The following is a 16,504-nucleotide window of genomic DNA, read 5'->3' on the forward strand; positions in this document are numbered from 1 at the left end:
CTAAAATCAAAAACTTTTAAACTTTTAAAGAAATAAATGAACAAATATAGATAGGAAAACTCACTAAGCTACAGAACTTAAGGAAATTCTGTCATTCATCAGGCTGCATAAAGTAGGTGCCTGGCTCTGAAATAATTTTTTCAGCACTAGAAAATATGAATATGATCTTCCTTAAATCCCATTCTAAACGTTCCCATCAGCCCAGTCGGCGTGGCTCAGTAGTTGAGCGTCAACCTATGAACCACAGGTTCAATTCCCAGTCAGGGCACATGCCCAAGTTGCAGGCTCGATCCCCAGTGTGGGACTTGTCAGGAGACAACCGATCAGTGATTCTCATCATTGATGTTTCTCTCTCTCCCTCTCCCTCTCCCTTCCTCTCTGAAATCAATAAAAATATTTTTTTAATAAAATTTTCATCAGCAACAATAGGGACAGTACTGGGAGGCCCTCACCCCTCACCAGTCCGCACTGGAGAAAGGTTGCTGCCCTGACTGGGCAGGTGGTCGGAGTGCATTGGTACAAATGTCATGCGCTACAGCCCAGGAGAACGCCGCCTGACTGCTGCTGGACCGAGCTAGGACAAGGTCCCCGACAGCCTGTTCAGCATTTACCGCGCCTGTGGGGGAACAGCGCCCACGCAGGAAACACCTCTTCCTCGTTCACAGTGGATAATCAACAAGACCCTGTTTCTCCGCATCATCCCCCAGGAGGAAGCAGCCTGAAGAGCCTATCGTTGTATTAGCACTGCTCCAGTGAGTGCCATCCAGACTGAGTGCCCCTCTGGGGCCTGCAAAGCTTTCACCATTTAGTGTGCCAAACCCAAAGTGTTTTATAAGATGTATCATTGGTTATAACCAATTACTTGAACACAAGTAGGTTTATGAATCTGGAATTCAGTTCTGATTGGGTCAGTGTGGGCCTTGAAAAGTGTGATTTGGGGGTCCCACAGGAAAAAAATCAATTCAGTCTCAAGTTTTTAGGTCCTATGTTCACCCAGTCTTTATTAGGCTTCCTAACAGCCTCAGGTTCCGGAGGCCTCTTCCTCACCCACCTCTTGAGCATCAATAAGGAACAAAATGTGAGAAAGAAGATGCAAAGGCCCCTCAAAACTTCAGCCTGAGGTGATCCAGCTCACTTAGCCGCCTCGTGTTCAGACGCCCTTGAGGCCTTCAGGTAATTGTCTGTGGGAGTCAGACCTGGAGGCGCCTGGGCACGGACTCATTCGCCCTCTCCTTTCACAGAGAGGTCTCAAGAGGGAAAATAATTTACAGGTATGAAGGGATCAGAAGAGAACTTGGGGGCCCCCATCAGGAGAGAGGGATTGAGTCTGAATATCGTTGGTGTGCTCACTGCAGTTCTGCTTCTCTGGAAAGTTCTGTAGACAGTGGGCAGCCTGTCTCAGGAGCCCGCCAGGTTCTAATCCTGCAGCAAAGGGCTTCGGACAGGATGCGGGCAGGAACAAGTTCATCTCTGAAGAATTCTACTCCGGAAGTTTCCAGTGTCATGGAAATAGATGACCTGTGATCTTTAAAACAATAACAGAGTTTGAGATTGTGAAATTTGATACTTTTAAAGCCAACAAAAAGCTCCATGAATGCTCACATTTTGATTCATTTCTACCCAGGCATGCATCTTCCTCATTAGTGTATGAGAGTATTCAATGCCCCTCAAGAAAAAAGTTCATGTCCGTTAAAATGTAAATAAAAGGTAGTGCAAAAAAGGGGGAGCAGACAGAGAGAGGCAGCTGCCTTTGACTCTCATCCCACTCCAGAATCTATCGGAAAGCTATGACGGCAACCCAAAATGGCCAGTTTAGCAACTGGCAACTTTTAAAGTCTTTAATAATGAACATTGGGGAAAGGAGAAATTATCTCTAACAGTTTGCTACTCGAAGTGTGATCCCAATTCCCGCAGCCATCACTGGAGAGCTGGTTAGAAGGCAGTGTCTGTGGCCTGATCCCACGGAGTCAGAACTTGCACTTGAACAAGATCCCCAGGCCATTGGGTGCAGATTAAAGTCTGAGAAACATCTAAAGAGGTGCAATGCTGACTTTAAATTATTCAAAAAAGTATATGTACGTGGTCACAGATTGGAAGGTGATTTGGAAAAATTAACATAGTTTGAAGGGAGATATTCCTTCCCACCCACACAAAGTGCCTGCCCCACTGTAGGGAGGTCAAGGGCAGCTGTGAGGGAGCTGACACTGTCCTGGGCTTTGCTTTATCGTTCTTTAGAACGTGTTCCTTAATGTTCTTGCTCAATCACAGTTCGGAAACCTAAAGCACATCAATGAGGATATTGATGTGCCGTGCTGTTTTTCAGGCATACATTAAAACTAGTTTTCTTTTTTGCCTCAGCTATCAGGAAGCATGGGAGTAAATGTAATATCAGTACAGCAATTCTATTTGCCTAGCCTCTTGGGATATTTGTTTTCCTCTTATGTTTTCTATTTTATTAGGTTTTTCTAGTAAATGTCTTAAAAATCGCTTCCAATTTCTTAACGTCAGAGTCCACATTACAGTCATGACTTCTGAAAAGGCATTCTTGTCCACCACGCTCCACAAAAAGATGAGTTATGAAACTGCCTATTTTGAATTCTCTCCCTGCTCTTTTTCCACTTCTCAAGACAAAAGCAAAACTAAAAGGCCGCCGTTTAACCCTCAGTGAAGGGCTCAGGTACCAGCCAAGTCCTACCTGGGTGGTCCCCAGGCCACCTCGCAGCCCCACAGCCCAGCCCCGTGAGTCATTCCGGCTGAGGATTCAATGAAGAGGCAGAAGCCACAGCCCACCCGAGGCACGCAGACCACCTTCCTGTGGAGTACTCACCACCCTTCGGCTGCTTCAGACTTCCTCTGCAAGGAGAGAGAAAAGAGTGCTTGCTTACAACCAAGCCTTGTTTTCGGGATAATTCCCCATCAAATTCCTCATTCATTCTCAAGAAAGCTTTGCATTTCTGTTCATGACATTTATCAGTTTGTAATTCCATATTGCTAGATGGTCTCCAGCATCAGGCCTTAGGTCCAAGTTAGACTTCTCCCTCACCACTGCACCCCCAGGTGTCTGTGCAACTGAGCACAGGAGCCCTTAATTGGTTGGGCAAATGGATGATGTGAAATGTGGGGTTACCAGAAAGAAGGGGAAAGAGAACTAATGTTGATTAATCAGCTATAATATGCAGGTAGTGTTAGTGTTTTATATGCACTATCTAAACCTCAGCACAATCCTTTAAACATAAATTTTACTCATTTAAAGTGTACAACTTGGGGTTTTAAGGATATTCACTAGGTTGTGCAACCATCACTGCTATCTAATTCTAGAATGTTCTCATCCAAGAAACTCTGTGCCCATTAGCTATCACTCCCAACTTCTCCCTCTTCCTAACCCTAGGCAACTACTAAAATCTACTTTCTGCCTCTATGGGTTTACCTATTCTGAACATATTTTTATAAACGGGGTCATGCAATATATGGTCTTTTGTGTCTGACTTCTTTCTCTTAATATAGATAGATAGATAGATAGATAGATAGATAGATAGATAGATAGATAGATAGATTTCAGAGAGAAAGGGAGAGATAGAAACATCAGTGATGAGAGAGAATCATTGATCAGCTGCCTCCTGCACACCCACACTGGGGATCAAGCCCACAACCCTGGCATGGGCCCTGACCAAGAATTGAACCGTGACCTCTTGGTTCCTAGGTTGACGCTCAACCACTAAACCACACCAGTCGTTAATGTTACTTTTTCAAGATTCACATGGTAGCAATTTTCAGTATTTTGTTTCTTTTTGTGACTGAATAATATTTCATTGTATGGATATATACATATTGTTCACCCATTCATCAGTTAATGCACATGTGGATTGTTTCTACTTTTTCACTATTATGGACATTCATGCACAAGTTTTTATGTGAACATATGTTTTCAGTTTTCTTGCATATACACCTAGGAGTGGAATTGCTGTGTCACATGGTAACTATGTTTAACTGTTTGAGGAACTCCCGTTCTGTTTTCCACAGCAACTGCAAAATTTTACATTTTCACCAGCAGTGAGGGTTCCAAGGTGTCACATGCTCACCAATACTTGTTCATCTTTTCGATTATAGCCATCCTGGTAGGTGTGAAATGCTATCTCATTGTGGTTTTGAGTTGCATTTTCCTACTGACTAATGATGTTGAGTATCTCCTTGTGCTTATGGCCACTTGTATATCTTCTTTGGAGAAATGTCTATTCAAATCCTTTGCCATTTTAAAAATTGGGGTTTTTTTTTTACCGTAGCTGGTTTGGCTCAGTGGATAGAGCATCAGCCTGCGGGCTGAAGATCCTGGGTTTGATTCCAGTCAAGTTGCGGCCTTGATCCCCAGTAGGTGGCATGCAGGAGGCAGTCAATCAATGATTCTTTCTCATCATTGATGTTTCTAACTCTCCCTCTTCCTTTTTCTCTGAAATCAATAAAAATCTATTTTAAAAAAATAAAAACTGGGTTATTTGTATTCTTATGGTTGAGTTGTAAGAATTCTTAACATATTCTGGATACTAGAATTATAATTATGATTTGCAAATATTTTCTCCCAATATGTGAGTTGTCTTCATTATCTTGATGGTGTCCTTTAAAGCACAAAAGTTTTCAATTTTGATAAAATCCAATTTGTCTATTGGGGGTGAGGGGTGGTTTGGTGGCTTGTGTATTAGGTGTCATATCTAAAAAACCATTGCCTAATCCAAGGTCATGAAGATTGACACCTATATTTTCTTTTAAGAGTTTTATATCTTGCAATTAGATCTTTGATCCATTTTGAATTAATTTTTATATATGATGTAAGGTGGATGGTCCAACTTAAATTTTTTTTGTTTGTTTTGCATGTAGATATCTGGTTGTTCCAGCACCATTTATTGAAAGACTGTTATTTCCCCCATTTAATGGTGTTGGCATCCTTGTTGAAAATCAGTCAGCCCTAGATGTTTGGGCTTACTTCTGGTCTCTCAATTTTATTATTCCATTGATCTGTATGTCTATTCTTAGGCAGGTACCACACCATCTTGATTACTGTAGCTTCTTTAGTAAGTGGTGAAATCAAGATATATCATCCTCTGACTTTGTTCTTGAAGGTGGTTTTAGCTATTCTTGGTCTCGCATTTCCATATGAATTTAAGATCAGCTTGTCAATTTCTGCAAAAAGCCAGCTGGGATTTGTAAAGTGATCACATCTAATCTGTAGATTAGTTTGGGTAATATTGCCAGCTTAACAATATTACGTCTTCTGATCCATGAACATGGATGTTTTCATTTATTTAGGCCTTTTTTTCAACAATGTTTAAAATTTTTCATGTATATACTTTGCACTTCTTTTGTTAAATTTTCCTATTTTATTCTTTTTTATGCTATTGTAAGTGAAATTATTTTCTTAATTTCATTTTCATATTGTTCATTTCGAGTGTATACAAATCCAATAGATTTTTGTACATTGCTCATATCCTGCAACCTTGCTGAAGTTGCATATTAGCTTTGATAGTTTTTTAGTGGATTATTTAGGATTTTCTATATACAAAATCATGTCATCTGTTAAAAAGCTATTTTTACTTCTTCCTCTCCAAATTCAAGTTCTCTTATTTCTTTTTCTTGACTAATTGCACTGGTTGTAAACTCCAGTACAATCTTCAATGAAGTCACAAGAGCAGATATTTTTATCTTGTTCCTGAGCACAGTCTTTTGAAGTAGGTTACTTAACCCCATGGAAATGAGGCTCAGATGAGGAAACTGAGACTCGGAGAAGTTAAGTAACCTCTACAAAGTCACACAGCTAGTTAACAATGGGGCCAAAACTTTAAACCCAGGTCTGACTCTAAAGCCCATACTCATTTACTTTGCTTCCTTAACCTCTAAAGAGTAGATTAGCAACTATATATGGTGCAAGTCTTCATTTCTGCTTTCGTTGTTGCATTTATGCTGCACAATAATGGAGGTAGCAGAGCAGGGGTTCATGACCCCCTTTTACTGGAAAGGACACTGCGGTAATGTGGCTCAGAAGAACTGGGATTCAAACTGCTCTCCTGACCCAATGCTGTGCTTTGTCAGCAGCAATAACAACTTCATTGAGTAGTTAGATGAATTCAAGAAGTGCATGTGGGTGTTTTCTAACAGGTAATAAGCAAAAAGAATAAATCCTATATGATAGTGAGGAGACTGAAGTATGCAGAGAAGAAAATCTGAGAAAATGGAAGACAAGATTCATGGAAGGAGGGAACAGTGAATTGGTATTTTGGTTAATAAAGTGTCAGAGGGCCCTAGCCAGTTTGGTTCAATGGACAGAGCATCAACCCGTGGACTGAAGGGTCCTGGGTTCGATTGCGATCAAGGGCACTGCCTGGACTGTGGGCTCTATTCCCAGTGAGGGGCGTGCAGGAGACAACCAATCAATGATTCTCTATCATCACTGATGTTCCTATCTCTCCCTCTCCCTTCCTCTCTAAAATCAATCAAAATATTTTTTTTAAAAGTGTCAAAGGATCAAAACCATCTCTTTATTAGAAAGCACTTTAAAGAGGAATTATGTGCATAAAATTTCTTTCTAGTTTAAAGAATTTCTTCTGAGAAAAGAATACAAATGAGCCCTGGCTGATGTGGCTCCGTTTCTTGAGCATCGTCCCATGCACCAAAGGGTCACCAGTTTGATTCCTGGTCAGGGCACATGCCCAGGTTTCGGTTTCGTCCCCAGTAGGGTGGGTATGGATGGAAACGTATCAATGTTTCTCTCCCTCTCCCTTCCTTTCTCTCTAAAAACCAATAAAAAAACATTTTCAAGAAAGAACACAAATGAGTGATATAAAAATGCTCTGTGCCTGTGTCCAGACAGATGGCCCTTGAAGCTGAGAGCTAGGCAGCCTGCCTCCAGCAGCTCCTGCTGAGGCCTCCCTGGAAGAACCCTCGATGCAGAAAGCTGTGTAGATTGCTGGGATCCCCACCTCCAACCTTTCTTCATGGGGTTGCTGTGAAGATTAAATAAGATGGCCCCTAAGAACCTTGCATCACTCCTGCACACAGAGGCTCAGTAAATACTGCTTCCATTTCCCTCCCCTTTACAGGGTCTGCAAGGGACCCAGGCCCTCAGCATCCCCAGGACCCATTCTCTCCCCCTTGGTCCAGCTCTTTATAGTAATTTGGTTTCCATCTTTAACCGCATGATTTAGGTTTGTGAGTCTCTCAAAGGTTGAGATGTTTCCAATCATTTCCCTCTAGAGAAGTGGGCCCTGGGCTGAGCCAGAGAAGACCCGAGTTCTGTGCCCCTCTTTGCTTCCTCCGCTCTGAACTTCCAGGTGGTCTCCCTGGAGGGCTTCAGTCCTTCACCTGGGAAGGGTCTTTGGTCACAGGGGAAGGGAGTTTGCGTCTTCTAGTTCAGGTCAATGGGTGATATGAGGACGGCTATGGGGAACGAGACTAGAGCGGTCTCTGAGGTAGGACAGGCCCCGGATAGTGGCCACCTGCTGGGAGTAGGCGCTTCAGGACTGCGGGGTGTGAGACAGCCTTGCCCCGTGACAAGGAGGTGAAGTACATGTGCTGGAAGAGTTAGCCCCTCAAGACAGTGGAAGGGCTTAATGAGAGACAGGCGCCCGGGAGGGGGGAGGCCACTGGGAAGCAGTCAGGAGGCTTCCGGGATGTCTGCCTGGCCTCCAGGGTCGCTTCAACTGTCTTCTGTAACCGAGGGGTAGGATGTGGTTGAGAGGACACAAACAGGATGGGTATATGGAGAACCCCCAGGCTACCTGGAGAGCTCGGGCTCCCCCATCTGCAGTCCAGGGCTGCTTTCTAGAGGAGGTAGGCCTGGCTCCCAACTGGATCAGGATTCCCAGGGAATGCAGGGGGCAGGGGGCACCCTTTTACATCAGACAGCCTCTACCCCACAGCACTGCCCGGATTGCAGCCCTCCGCATTTTATTTGCCTGAGACAAGGGCTATGTCCCCATCTCTGGGCCAGGGCCCAGCCCAGGTGACTGGCTGGGAGGAAGCCCCGCCTCCCTGGGGAGCATTACCTTGTCCATCGGCCTGGTAGTCGTCGGGGAGCAGCTTGTCCTGCCGGTAGCCCAGCACGAAGGCCAGGAAGGACAGGATGAGGGCATCTCCGATGCTGAGGATGGCCAGCATGAAGGCCCAGCGGATGGTGCAGTGGCCCAGCGTGTACTTGCCCGTCTGCTCCCCGCACATTCGCCGCACCTCACTGGAGTCCCAGCCGTCTGGGTAGACCAGGCAGCCAATCATCAGGCCTGTGGCTGAAGGGGCAGAGGGCGGGTGTGTGGGCTGAGTGTGCTCAGCCCGCACCAGCCTTGCACTGCTGTCATCTTGCCGCCTCCCTTCTCCTTGTGCTAACAGCCTTGAGAGGCACACGGGCAGCTCCTGCCATCCTTGCAGGACACCAGGCAGCTACCGGGAGCCACGGGAGCAGCAGGGAGCGGCTCCGAGGCCAGGGCGGGTTCTGCACAGGACAAGGGGTCCCACCAGGCCTTCAGCTGGCTCACCTGGCCTCCAAAATCCGGTCCCGGCCCAGAGAACTCATCACTCCTAAGACGTACCTTTGTTCACATTTCAACATCTCTGAAACCAGTGGTGAGAAAGGTCAGGCCATCACTTATGACAGCTGTTCTCAACCTGTGGGTCGTGACCCCTTTGGGGGTCAAACGACCTTTTCACAGGGGTCGCCTAAGACCATCAGAAAACACATATATAATTACATATTGTTTTTGTGATTAATCACTATGCTTTAATTATGTTCAATTTGTAACAATGAAAATACATCCTGCATATCAGATATTTACATTACGATTCATAACAGTAGCAAAATTAGTTATGAAGCAGCAACGAAAATAATTTTATGGTTCGGGGTCACCACAGCATGAGGAACTGTATTAAAGGGTCGCGGCATCAGGAAGGTTGAGAACCACTGACTTATGAGAAGTGTTTTCCTTTTACAGCAGGAAGGGCAGCGGTGTGTCCTTCAGCCCAGGGATCTTAGATTCACTGAGTACAGAAGTCCAGCCCGCTCTGCCTGCTTCCTCATGAACCTTCGTTCAAGCATCAGGTCTCCTCACCCTCCAGGGCAGCACCGTGCAGCTGCCCACACTTCCTGAATTTGAGAATCCCCTGGCATATTCGTTTAAAGCGCTGGTTCCAGGTCAGGGTGGGCTCGGGACCCCCGCTTTGAAAGCTCTCCTCCGGGTGGGTGGCTGTCTCAGTAGGAACAGCTCACTGCCAGCCCAGCTCTGGGCTAACCAGCTGTGTGACTCCAGCGAGCTACTTACGCTTTTTGCCTCAGTTTCCTTGTTTGTACAGTGGGGGTGATAACAATACCAACTGTTTGCCTTGCAGTGAGAGTCCAGTGAGTCAGGACTGGGAAGGCGCTCAGCACAGGGCCGCACATACTTGGCACCGAGCCCCTCTGTTGCCCACCTGTGACAGTGTCCAGCCCCAGAGCCCACTCCCGCCTGCCCCGCTCCTGCCGGCCTCCCCACGCTGCACAGACAGGTGACACAACCCTGGGATGTGGCTGGGGTGACCCCGAGCACAGCCGCCATGCCGGCCAGGGGGCCCTTTCGGACCCGGGCCCCCTCCACAGGCCTGAGGCTCTCTGGTCACAAGGCTGTGCCTACCCGGGCGCCCCTCACAAAGCGCCTCACAGGACCCAGCGTCACCTAACGTGGCTCGGCTGGCTCCGCGAGGAAGGCCAGCGGGTCAAACGAGTGCACAGGGACGTGCGCGATCAGGTCCACCTCCCCACCAAGTCCATCCGCCTTCCTTTGATTTGTTTACAGGAGGAAGTCATATACGTACTTCTTTTCTAGATCACAAAATACTTCATCCTGCATGTTTCTCTTGACCTGAAAATAGTTCTGTGAAGGCCATGTAGTAATGTCCCATTTGTAAGGTTAGAAAGCTGAGGTCTCAGAGAAGCCAGTGCCTTCTCATGGCTCCTGACTCTCTCGACTTCAACGTTCATTCCCTCTACTCCCAGGTTGTGACATCTCCGAAGAGCTGAATGTGTTTGGTGGTGACATTTCAGACTTACCGACCAACTGAGAAGTGTTTCAGGAAGATATTTAGGGTTGGGGGACCCTCCCAGAGCTCTTTGGTAAAACCTATGCGCTCCCCCTGTTGGTATGAGATCAGCCTGGTATGTGTGCATTTCTAGGCCAGAGCATTTAACAGCTTGGGGAAGACCTTCCAGAGCCCCCTCTCCTTCTCCAGTGACAGGTGATGCTCGATCAGCCTGGGTTCCAGAGAGCACAGTGAGGGCAGAGCCCCCACCCGACCCTCAGTGAGCGAGAACCATGTTTTGCATGCATTGCATCATCCCGTCCTTGCAAGAGCCGGGCAGAGGGTTCTGCTGCTACATCATACAGATGAGGTTACCAAGATTCCCAGACAAGCAATTGGCCCTGCCGCGTTGCTAGGAGCTGGGATCACACAGCCTACACCTGGCACCCAGAGCTCTAACGTTGTGAAGGTTTCCCTTCTCCTGCTCCCTTCCTTGGTCCCAGGCTTCTTGGCAAGGTCAAGCTAACCAGTCAAGGCCTCATCAAATAGATGCATCTCCCAGCTGCTGGCTGTGGGACACCACCACCCGCGCCCCACCCCCCCATCTCTCCCTTGGCTCATCTTCCCTTCCCCAGCACTGAGGAAGGGAACATGACACCACCTTTGCTCTCCCCCAGCATAAATGTTTCAGGGGATGGCACCTGGCCACTCTGCCAACAGCGTCTCCAGTTCCATGACCCAGAGTCTGGCTCAGATGGCCCGATAGCCCCTCCCCCACCCAGGCCCTCCCAGCAGGGCCTGTTCAGCGAGTGATACCTGTTGCCGGAGGCTAGGGGAGGGGCAGTGCAGAGAATAAGAGGGGTGCTTGTGTCTCTAGCATCCCATAACTCTAACATGCAAGGCCAGATGGCAAGCATGTCAAAGTCCATTCTACTCCTCTTTGTCACAAAACTGCTAAACCTTCATTCTCCCTTCTTCCTTCCCACTGCCCACCGAGGCTGGCTTCACCGCTGCCCCAGCCTTTCCCTCATCTTATAGAGAGACTACAGAGGAAAGGGAGATGGGGGGTGGGGGGGGGGGGAGGCGCAGGGTGGGAGGCAGCTCTGAAGCCTGCTGAAAGGCCTGGGTACAAGATCTGAAGCCAAAGGCTCTGTCCCTCACCACCTGTGTGTGCTCGAAGGCAAGTTACCCGCAGGAGCCTTGTCTGTAAAATGGAAGGAATACCCTCCTCATTTGCGTCGTGATGAGGGTCCTCGCATGATACACGCGAGGGCACTCTGCAAATCATCGTACTGCGTAAACGTGTGACTCTGCCTTAGTTCCCCTAAGCTCTCGGTGGCCAGCCGACCTGCTACAGCTTGGCCAAGTCTTATCATCTCTCTCAGCCCCGACTCCTCATCTATCGTTGGGGGGCAGAGGGCTGCAGCTCTCTGAGGCCCACTCCAACCCTGACAGGCTTGAGTCTGTGTGTTTAGTTGTCTGGGATTCTGACCCCTGTTTCATTCCCTCTGTTAAGGGTAACACTACTGCTCATTCTAACCAAGCATGTCAAAGCAGTTTCACTCTGTCCACAGTCCCCAGCTGTCCCGGGCATCTCCCCAGTACGGACAGGCTGTGTGAAGTCCTGGGGGTGGGGAGGGACCAAGGGCTGCGGACAATGTCTTAGGCCATCTTTTCTTGAGCTCTGGGTGAGAGTAGGACCCGCTGGCCCACTGAGTCCTGCCGGGGCTAGGAGCAGGGAAAGGGGGCTTGGAAGGTCTTGCCTCTGAGCACCAATAGTAACCACCTGCCCTACATAGTCTTAAAGCCCCTACACAGCCCCCCTCCACATCACACAATGTCACTTCCACTTACTACCTCGAGGATGGAATCCTATAATTAGGGAACGGAGACTTCCACTCCACAACGAAAGAGAGAACTTAAATGCAAGTCTCTACGGGAAAGGTCACCTGCACGTAACGTTTTAAACCCATGGCTGGCCTTAGCGTCTCCCCTGAGAGCAGTTTGGGGTGGGAGGGAAGGAGTGAGGGCAGGGATCTGGGGACCCTTCGCGGAGACGGAACAAATACTCAGAAGTGGGTGATGTGGGCCTCTAGAATGGGCTTGACTGGCGTCACTATCTGCCTTGCATTGGGTTGCATTCCCACATGGCTGACAATGGAAGCTTCCTTTTTCCTCCCTCCCAGAGCAGCAGCAGTCCCTGGTGTAATGGCCTGGGAGTCAGGACACCTGATTTCTCCTACCAACTAGCTCTGTGCTCCTGGGCAAGTCACTTGCCTTCCTTGGGCCTCAGTTCCTCGTCTGCAAGATAAGGCGGCTGAACAATCTGGTCTCCGAGGTCCTCTCCATCTCAGCCAAGCCGCTACTTCTCAGAAGCTTCTATCGAGCATCGAGTAGGGCTGAGCTGAAGGAGGCGAGCCGAGGAGGGGACCCAGAGCCTCCACAGAGGATGGGATGGTGCAGCTGCACCTGTGGCCTGGGGTGGGCCCCTGCCCGCCCGCCCACGAGCCCTGCTCACCCGCAGCCAGCTGCATCCATGCGCAGATCTTGTAGACTGTGGCCGTGTTGCAGACGAAGAACAGGCTGAAGCAGATGATGGAGCCAATGATGAGGAACATGGCCAAGGCCACGAAGAACATGGCAGTCTTGAAGGCTCTGGAGGGGATGGAGGAGAAGTCCAGAGGGCCGCCCTTGCAGATGAGCTCGGAGGACAGCACGTTGCCCACGCAGTAGGAGAAGAGGCCGAAGTAGCCCGCCAGCGGGGTGTTGACGCTGTCCCCGATCCAATAGGGCTGGATGAAGAGGGCCATGACCAGCACGGAGAAGCAGATCGTCAGCGTGCCCCACATCACGCCAATCGCCCTGGCGTTGCGCACGTAGTTGGTGTGGTAGATCTTGGCCGCCTCCTGGGCGGGGAGCAGCTTCACCATGGCGAGGGCGCGGGGCCCGGGCGGGGGCCGGGGCTGGGAGTCGGGGTCCGCGGAGGGAGGCCCAGAGCGGGCCGCTCCTCAGCCGGGTTTGGGGAGAAGGCTGAGGTCAGGGCTCGAGGTCAGGGCTCCTCCAGGGTGGAGGAGGGGGTTAATCGGACCAGGAGGACAACCGCGCGCCTTCCGGAGCTCGTCCAGGTGCCGGGGTCGCTTCAGCCGGCCGGCCTCGGCCTCCTGCCTCCTCCCACGCCCGCGGGGGCCTCGGGCCGCCGGCGCCGCCCTGCCCCTCCCGGTTTTCTGCTCGGGGCTCCGGAGACTCCGCCCTTGGCCCGGCCTTCCTCCCCCTCGGACAGCTCCGCTTCAGCACCGCGGACAGCGCCCGGGATCCGGGAGGCGGGGCCCCGGAGTGCGGGTGGGGCCGCGCCGCCCAGGGAAGCGCGGGGGCCGCCGACCCGCTCGCCTGGTAGGGAACCGCGGCCTTTCGTGACTCTTCAGAGCGAGGACGAGCACCGGGAGGGGGGCCTGCGGCTGCCTCATTCCTCCCGCTCAGTTCCTGCCGCAAAAGCGCGGCCCGCAGTCCATCCCACCCTCCTGGGCGCCCTGGGCGCCTCCCCGACCCTCCAGTCCCCGAGGCCAGCAGAGTCTGTTTCTAGTTCCCGTGGTTCAACCAGCACTTACTAAGCCCTGTGTTGGAGGGTATCTTCCCTGAGCAAGAACCACAGAAATAAAAAGGGCAGGGCCCCTGCCCTCAAAAACAGTGAGATATTTGCATATATGCATGGTATTTACATATGTTATTTATAAATAATATATTTTGTAATTATTTATGAGTACATTATGTGTAATGTATAAAAAACATCGATGAGAGAGAAACATCATCTATCGGCTGTCTCCTGCACGAGCCCACAACGGGGAATCGAACCAGTGACCTCTTGGTTCATGGATGGGTGCTCAACCACTGAGCACACCGGCTGGGCTCTCATCGATGTTCTCTCTCTCTCCCCCTCTTCCTTCCCCTCTCTGAAATCAATAAAAACATTTTTTTTTTTTTTTAGCCCTAGCTGGTTTGGCTCAGTGGATAGAGCATTGCTGTGGACTGAAGGGTCCGGGGTTCAATTCCGGTCAAGGGCACATGCCTGGGTTGTGGGCTTGATCCCCAGTAAGGGGTGTGCAGGAGGCAGCCGATCAATGATTCTCTGTCATCACTGATGTTTCTATCTCTCTCCCTTCTTCTCTGAAATCAATAAAAATATATTTTTTTAAAAAAAAGATGAGCTTTGGCCCATGCTGGTGTAGATCAGTGGTTGGAGCCTTGTCCAGTACCCCAAAGGGTGGTAGGTTTGATTCTCCATCAGGGCACATACATACCTGAGTTGTGTATTCTTTCTCTCTCAAATCAATAAAAAATATTTTTAAAAATCAATGAAAACATATTCTCACAGGATTTTTTTAAAATTGGATTTTGGCTTTTAGTCTGGATTTGAATCAGCACTTAGCTAAGGGACCATCCGTGAGCCTCAGTTTCGTCATATATAAAATGGGGTGATAATTGTTCCTATCATATAAATGTCAGGTAAAATAATATGTGTAAACTGCTTAGCCCAGGGCCTCACATACACAGTGCTCAAAAATGTTTTTATTACTATTTGTATATTATTATCATTACCTCTGCTAACATTTCGGTGTATTTCCCTCCTTCTGCACATATTGCATTACATTGGATGATAATGTATGTACAATTTAGTATCCAATTTTTTCACTTTGCATTACACCACTAATATTTTCTCATATTACTATTTTTCAAAAGCATTATTTTAATGCTTGTGTAATCATTGTGTAATCATTTCCCCTTTGGGGGTGTTTTGGCAGTTTCTGGTTAAAGTTCACCCCACCACCCTGGCTCAGGCTCCTAACAAGGTGCCCATCGGGGCAGATGGAGACAGTGAACAGATCTGCCCCCAGGCAGACGCAGCAGCCGCTATGGCTCCCAACGATCTCAGCAAACTTTGAGCCCCTGGTGCGGCATCTATTTCTCTCAAAACTCAATCATAAGAAAACAAACAAGCCAATTAAAGATTGGCTGGTAAAAGCCACTGACAAACACTTCCGCCGGGAAGATATATGGGTGGCAGTTAACACATGAGGAGATGCAGGCCATCATTACTTGGCAGGGAAATGCACATCGAACCACAGGGACCTGGCACTGCACGCCCAGCAGAAAGGCAGTTGAACAAACCGCCTGGCGACGCCGAGTCCTGCTGATGGGGACCCACGCTGGGCCAGCCACTTTGGAAAGCGGGTTGACATCTCTTAGAAACTGAAGCCAACGTTTGCCACGAGACTGGGCCATCTCCTTCGTGGGTATTCGTCCCAGAGAAGTGAAAACGTGTGTTCACACCAAGACCTGTGCATGAATGTGTAGCATCTGTGCTCATAACTGTCCCAAACTTTTCAGAAATAGCCCAAATGTCCCTCAGCGGGGGAGGGATAGGCATGCTGCGGTGCCACTGTGACCACGGGTCCGGCAACGTAACGTAAGGATCTACGGACCCTGGGACAGCGGGCGCAGATCTCAGACGCCTGTGCTCAGTAGAAGGAGCCAGACCCCCAACAGTATGTGTGCATTCAGCATATCACTTTATGCGAAGGGCAGACCTGGAGGGAAATAACACAGGTTGGTGGGTGCCAGGACCTGGTGGTAGGGTTGGCTACCAAGGGGCAGTACCAGGGAGTGTTTTGGGGTATGGAAGTGCTCTGTCTATTGGATGTGGTGGTAGTTACATGGTGTCTGCATTTGTTAAAACCCATAGAACTGTAACTACAAAGGGTGACTTTTACTGTGCCAATTATACTTTAATTTTTGAAGGGGGGCAGGGACTAACATTGGTAGGGTGCCCAGAGGAGAAGGGTGCTGCACACCGAGGGAGAGGAGTGTGTGTTGAACTCATAACTCCTGGCCTCCTCCTGTTACTGCCAAGTCCAGTGTAAACGTTAGTGGAAGAAACATTAACGAAGACTTTGTCACCCAACACAGGGCAGGCCCATCCAGAGCCCAGCTGCCTCAGGAACAGAAGGTCTGGGTCACAAGGACCCTGGTCAGCAGAGAGCAGGCTGAGCGCAGGCACGTGGGGGAGGGGTGGGGGTGGAGGATGAAAGTCTAAGACTACCCGCAGGCAGTAGCATCTGCAGAAAGGACTCCAGCATCACCCGGCTTTTCTTCTTGCTGTTTCAGGCATATGTAGGGTGTCCCCCAAAATGTCTACACACTTTGAATGAGTATAAAGTCAGTGTTCATTAGCATACAGTTCACTTTCAAAATTTAAAAGAATCTACAGAAATGAATAATTTTCTTTGTCAAATCCTGTTTTCAAACTGATGACCTTCCCGGTCGAGGCCCTGCTGATACCACGAAGCAATGGAATCGCAAACATCAAGAATCGTTTCGTTCCGTGTTTGTGAGCCCTCAGCTGTTGCCAGTTTGTAGTGTGAACTTTATCTTTTCTGTATCCCCATAAAAAGGGCTAGTGGATAAGTGTTCTTGGTTCAAAGCT

General features: G+C 49.0%; 1 protein-coding gene across 1 annotated transcript; it reads right to left on the reverse strand.

Moving 5' to 3' along the window:
* Window positions 1-522: 522 nt before the first annotated feature.
* Window positions 523-13,380, reverse strand: LHFPL5 (LHFPL tetraspan subfamily member 5). Its single transcript, XM_070418705.1, has 4 exons — window positions 12,545-13,380; window positions 8,031-8,267; window positions 2,828-2,853; window positions 523-1,525 (listed from the first exon to the last, which is right to left on the reverse strand). The coding sequence occupies exons 1-3, from the start codon at window positions 12,954-12,956 to the stop codon at window positions 2,843-2,845; spliced, it is 660 nt and encodes a 219-aa protein (XP_070274806.1). The 5' UTR covers window positions 12,957-13,380; the 3' UTR covers window positions 523-1,525; window positions 2,828-2,842.
* Between the last annotated feature and the right edge of the window lie 3,124 nt (window positions 13,381-16,504).

The sequence above is a fragment of the Myotis yumanensis genome, unplaced genomic scaffold (genome assembly GCF_028538775.1).
Source record: "Myotis yumanensis isolate MYYU_CA2020_CCGP unplaced genomic scaffold, mMyoYum1.0.hap1 SCAF_6, whole genome shotgun sequence".
In the NCBI taxonomy this organism is placed as follows: domain Eukaryota; kingdom Metazoa; phylum Chordata; class Mammalia; order Chiroptera; family Vespertilionidae; genus Myotis; species Myotis yumanensis.

Bases quoted from the DNA above. Each gene is read 5' to 3' on its own strand.
- LHFPL5 (XM_070418705.1), bottom strand. From the start codon at position 12,956: ATGGTGAAGCTGCTCCCCGCCCAGGAGGCGGCCAAGATCTACCACACC. The intron at 8,268-12,544 runs GTGAGCAGGGCT...CTGCCCCTTCAG, and splicing joins ATGGATGCAGCTGGCTGCGG to CCACAGGCCTGATGATTGGC.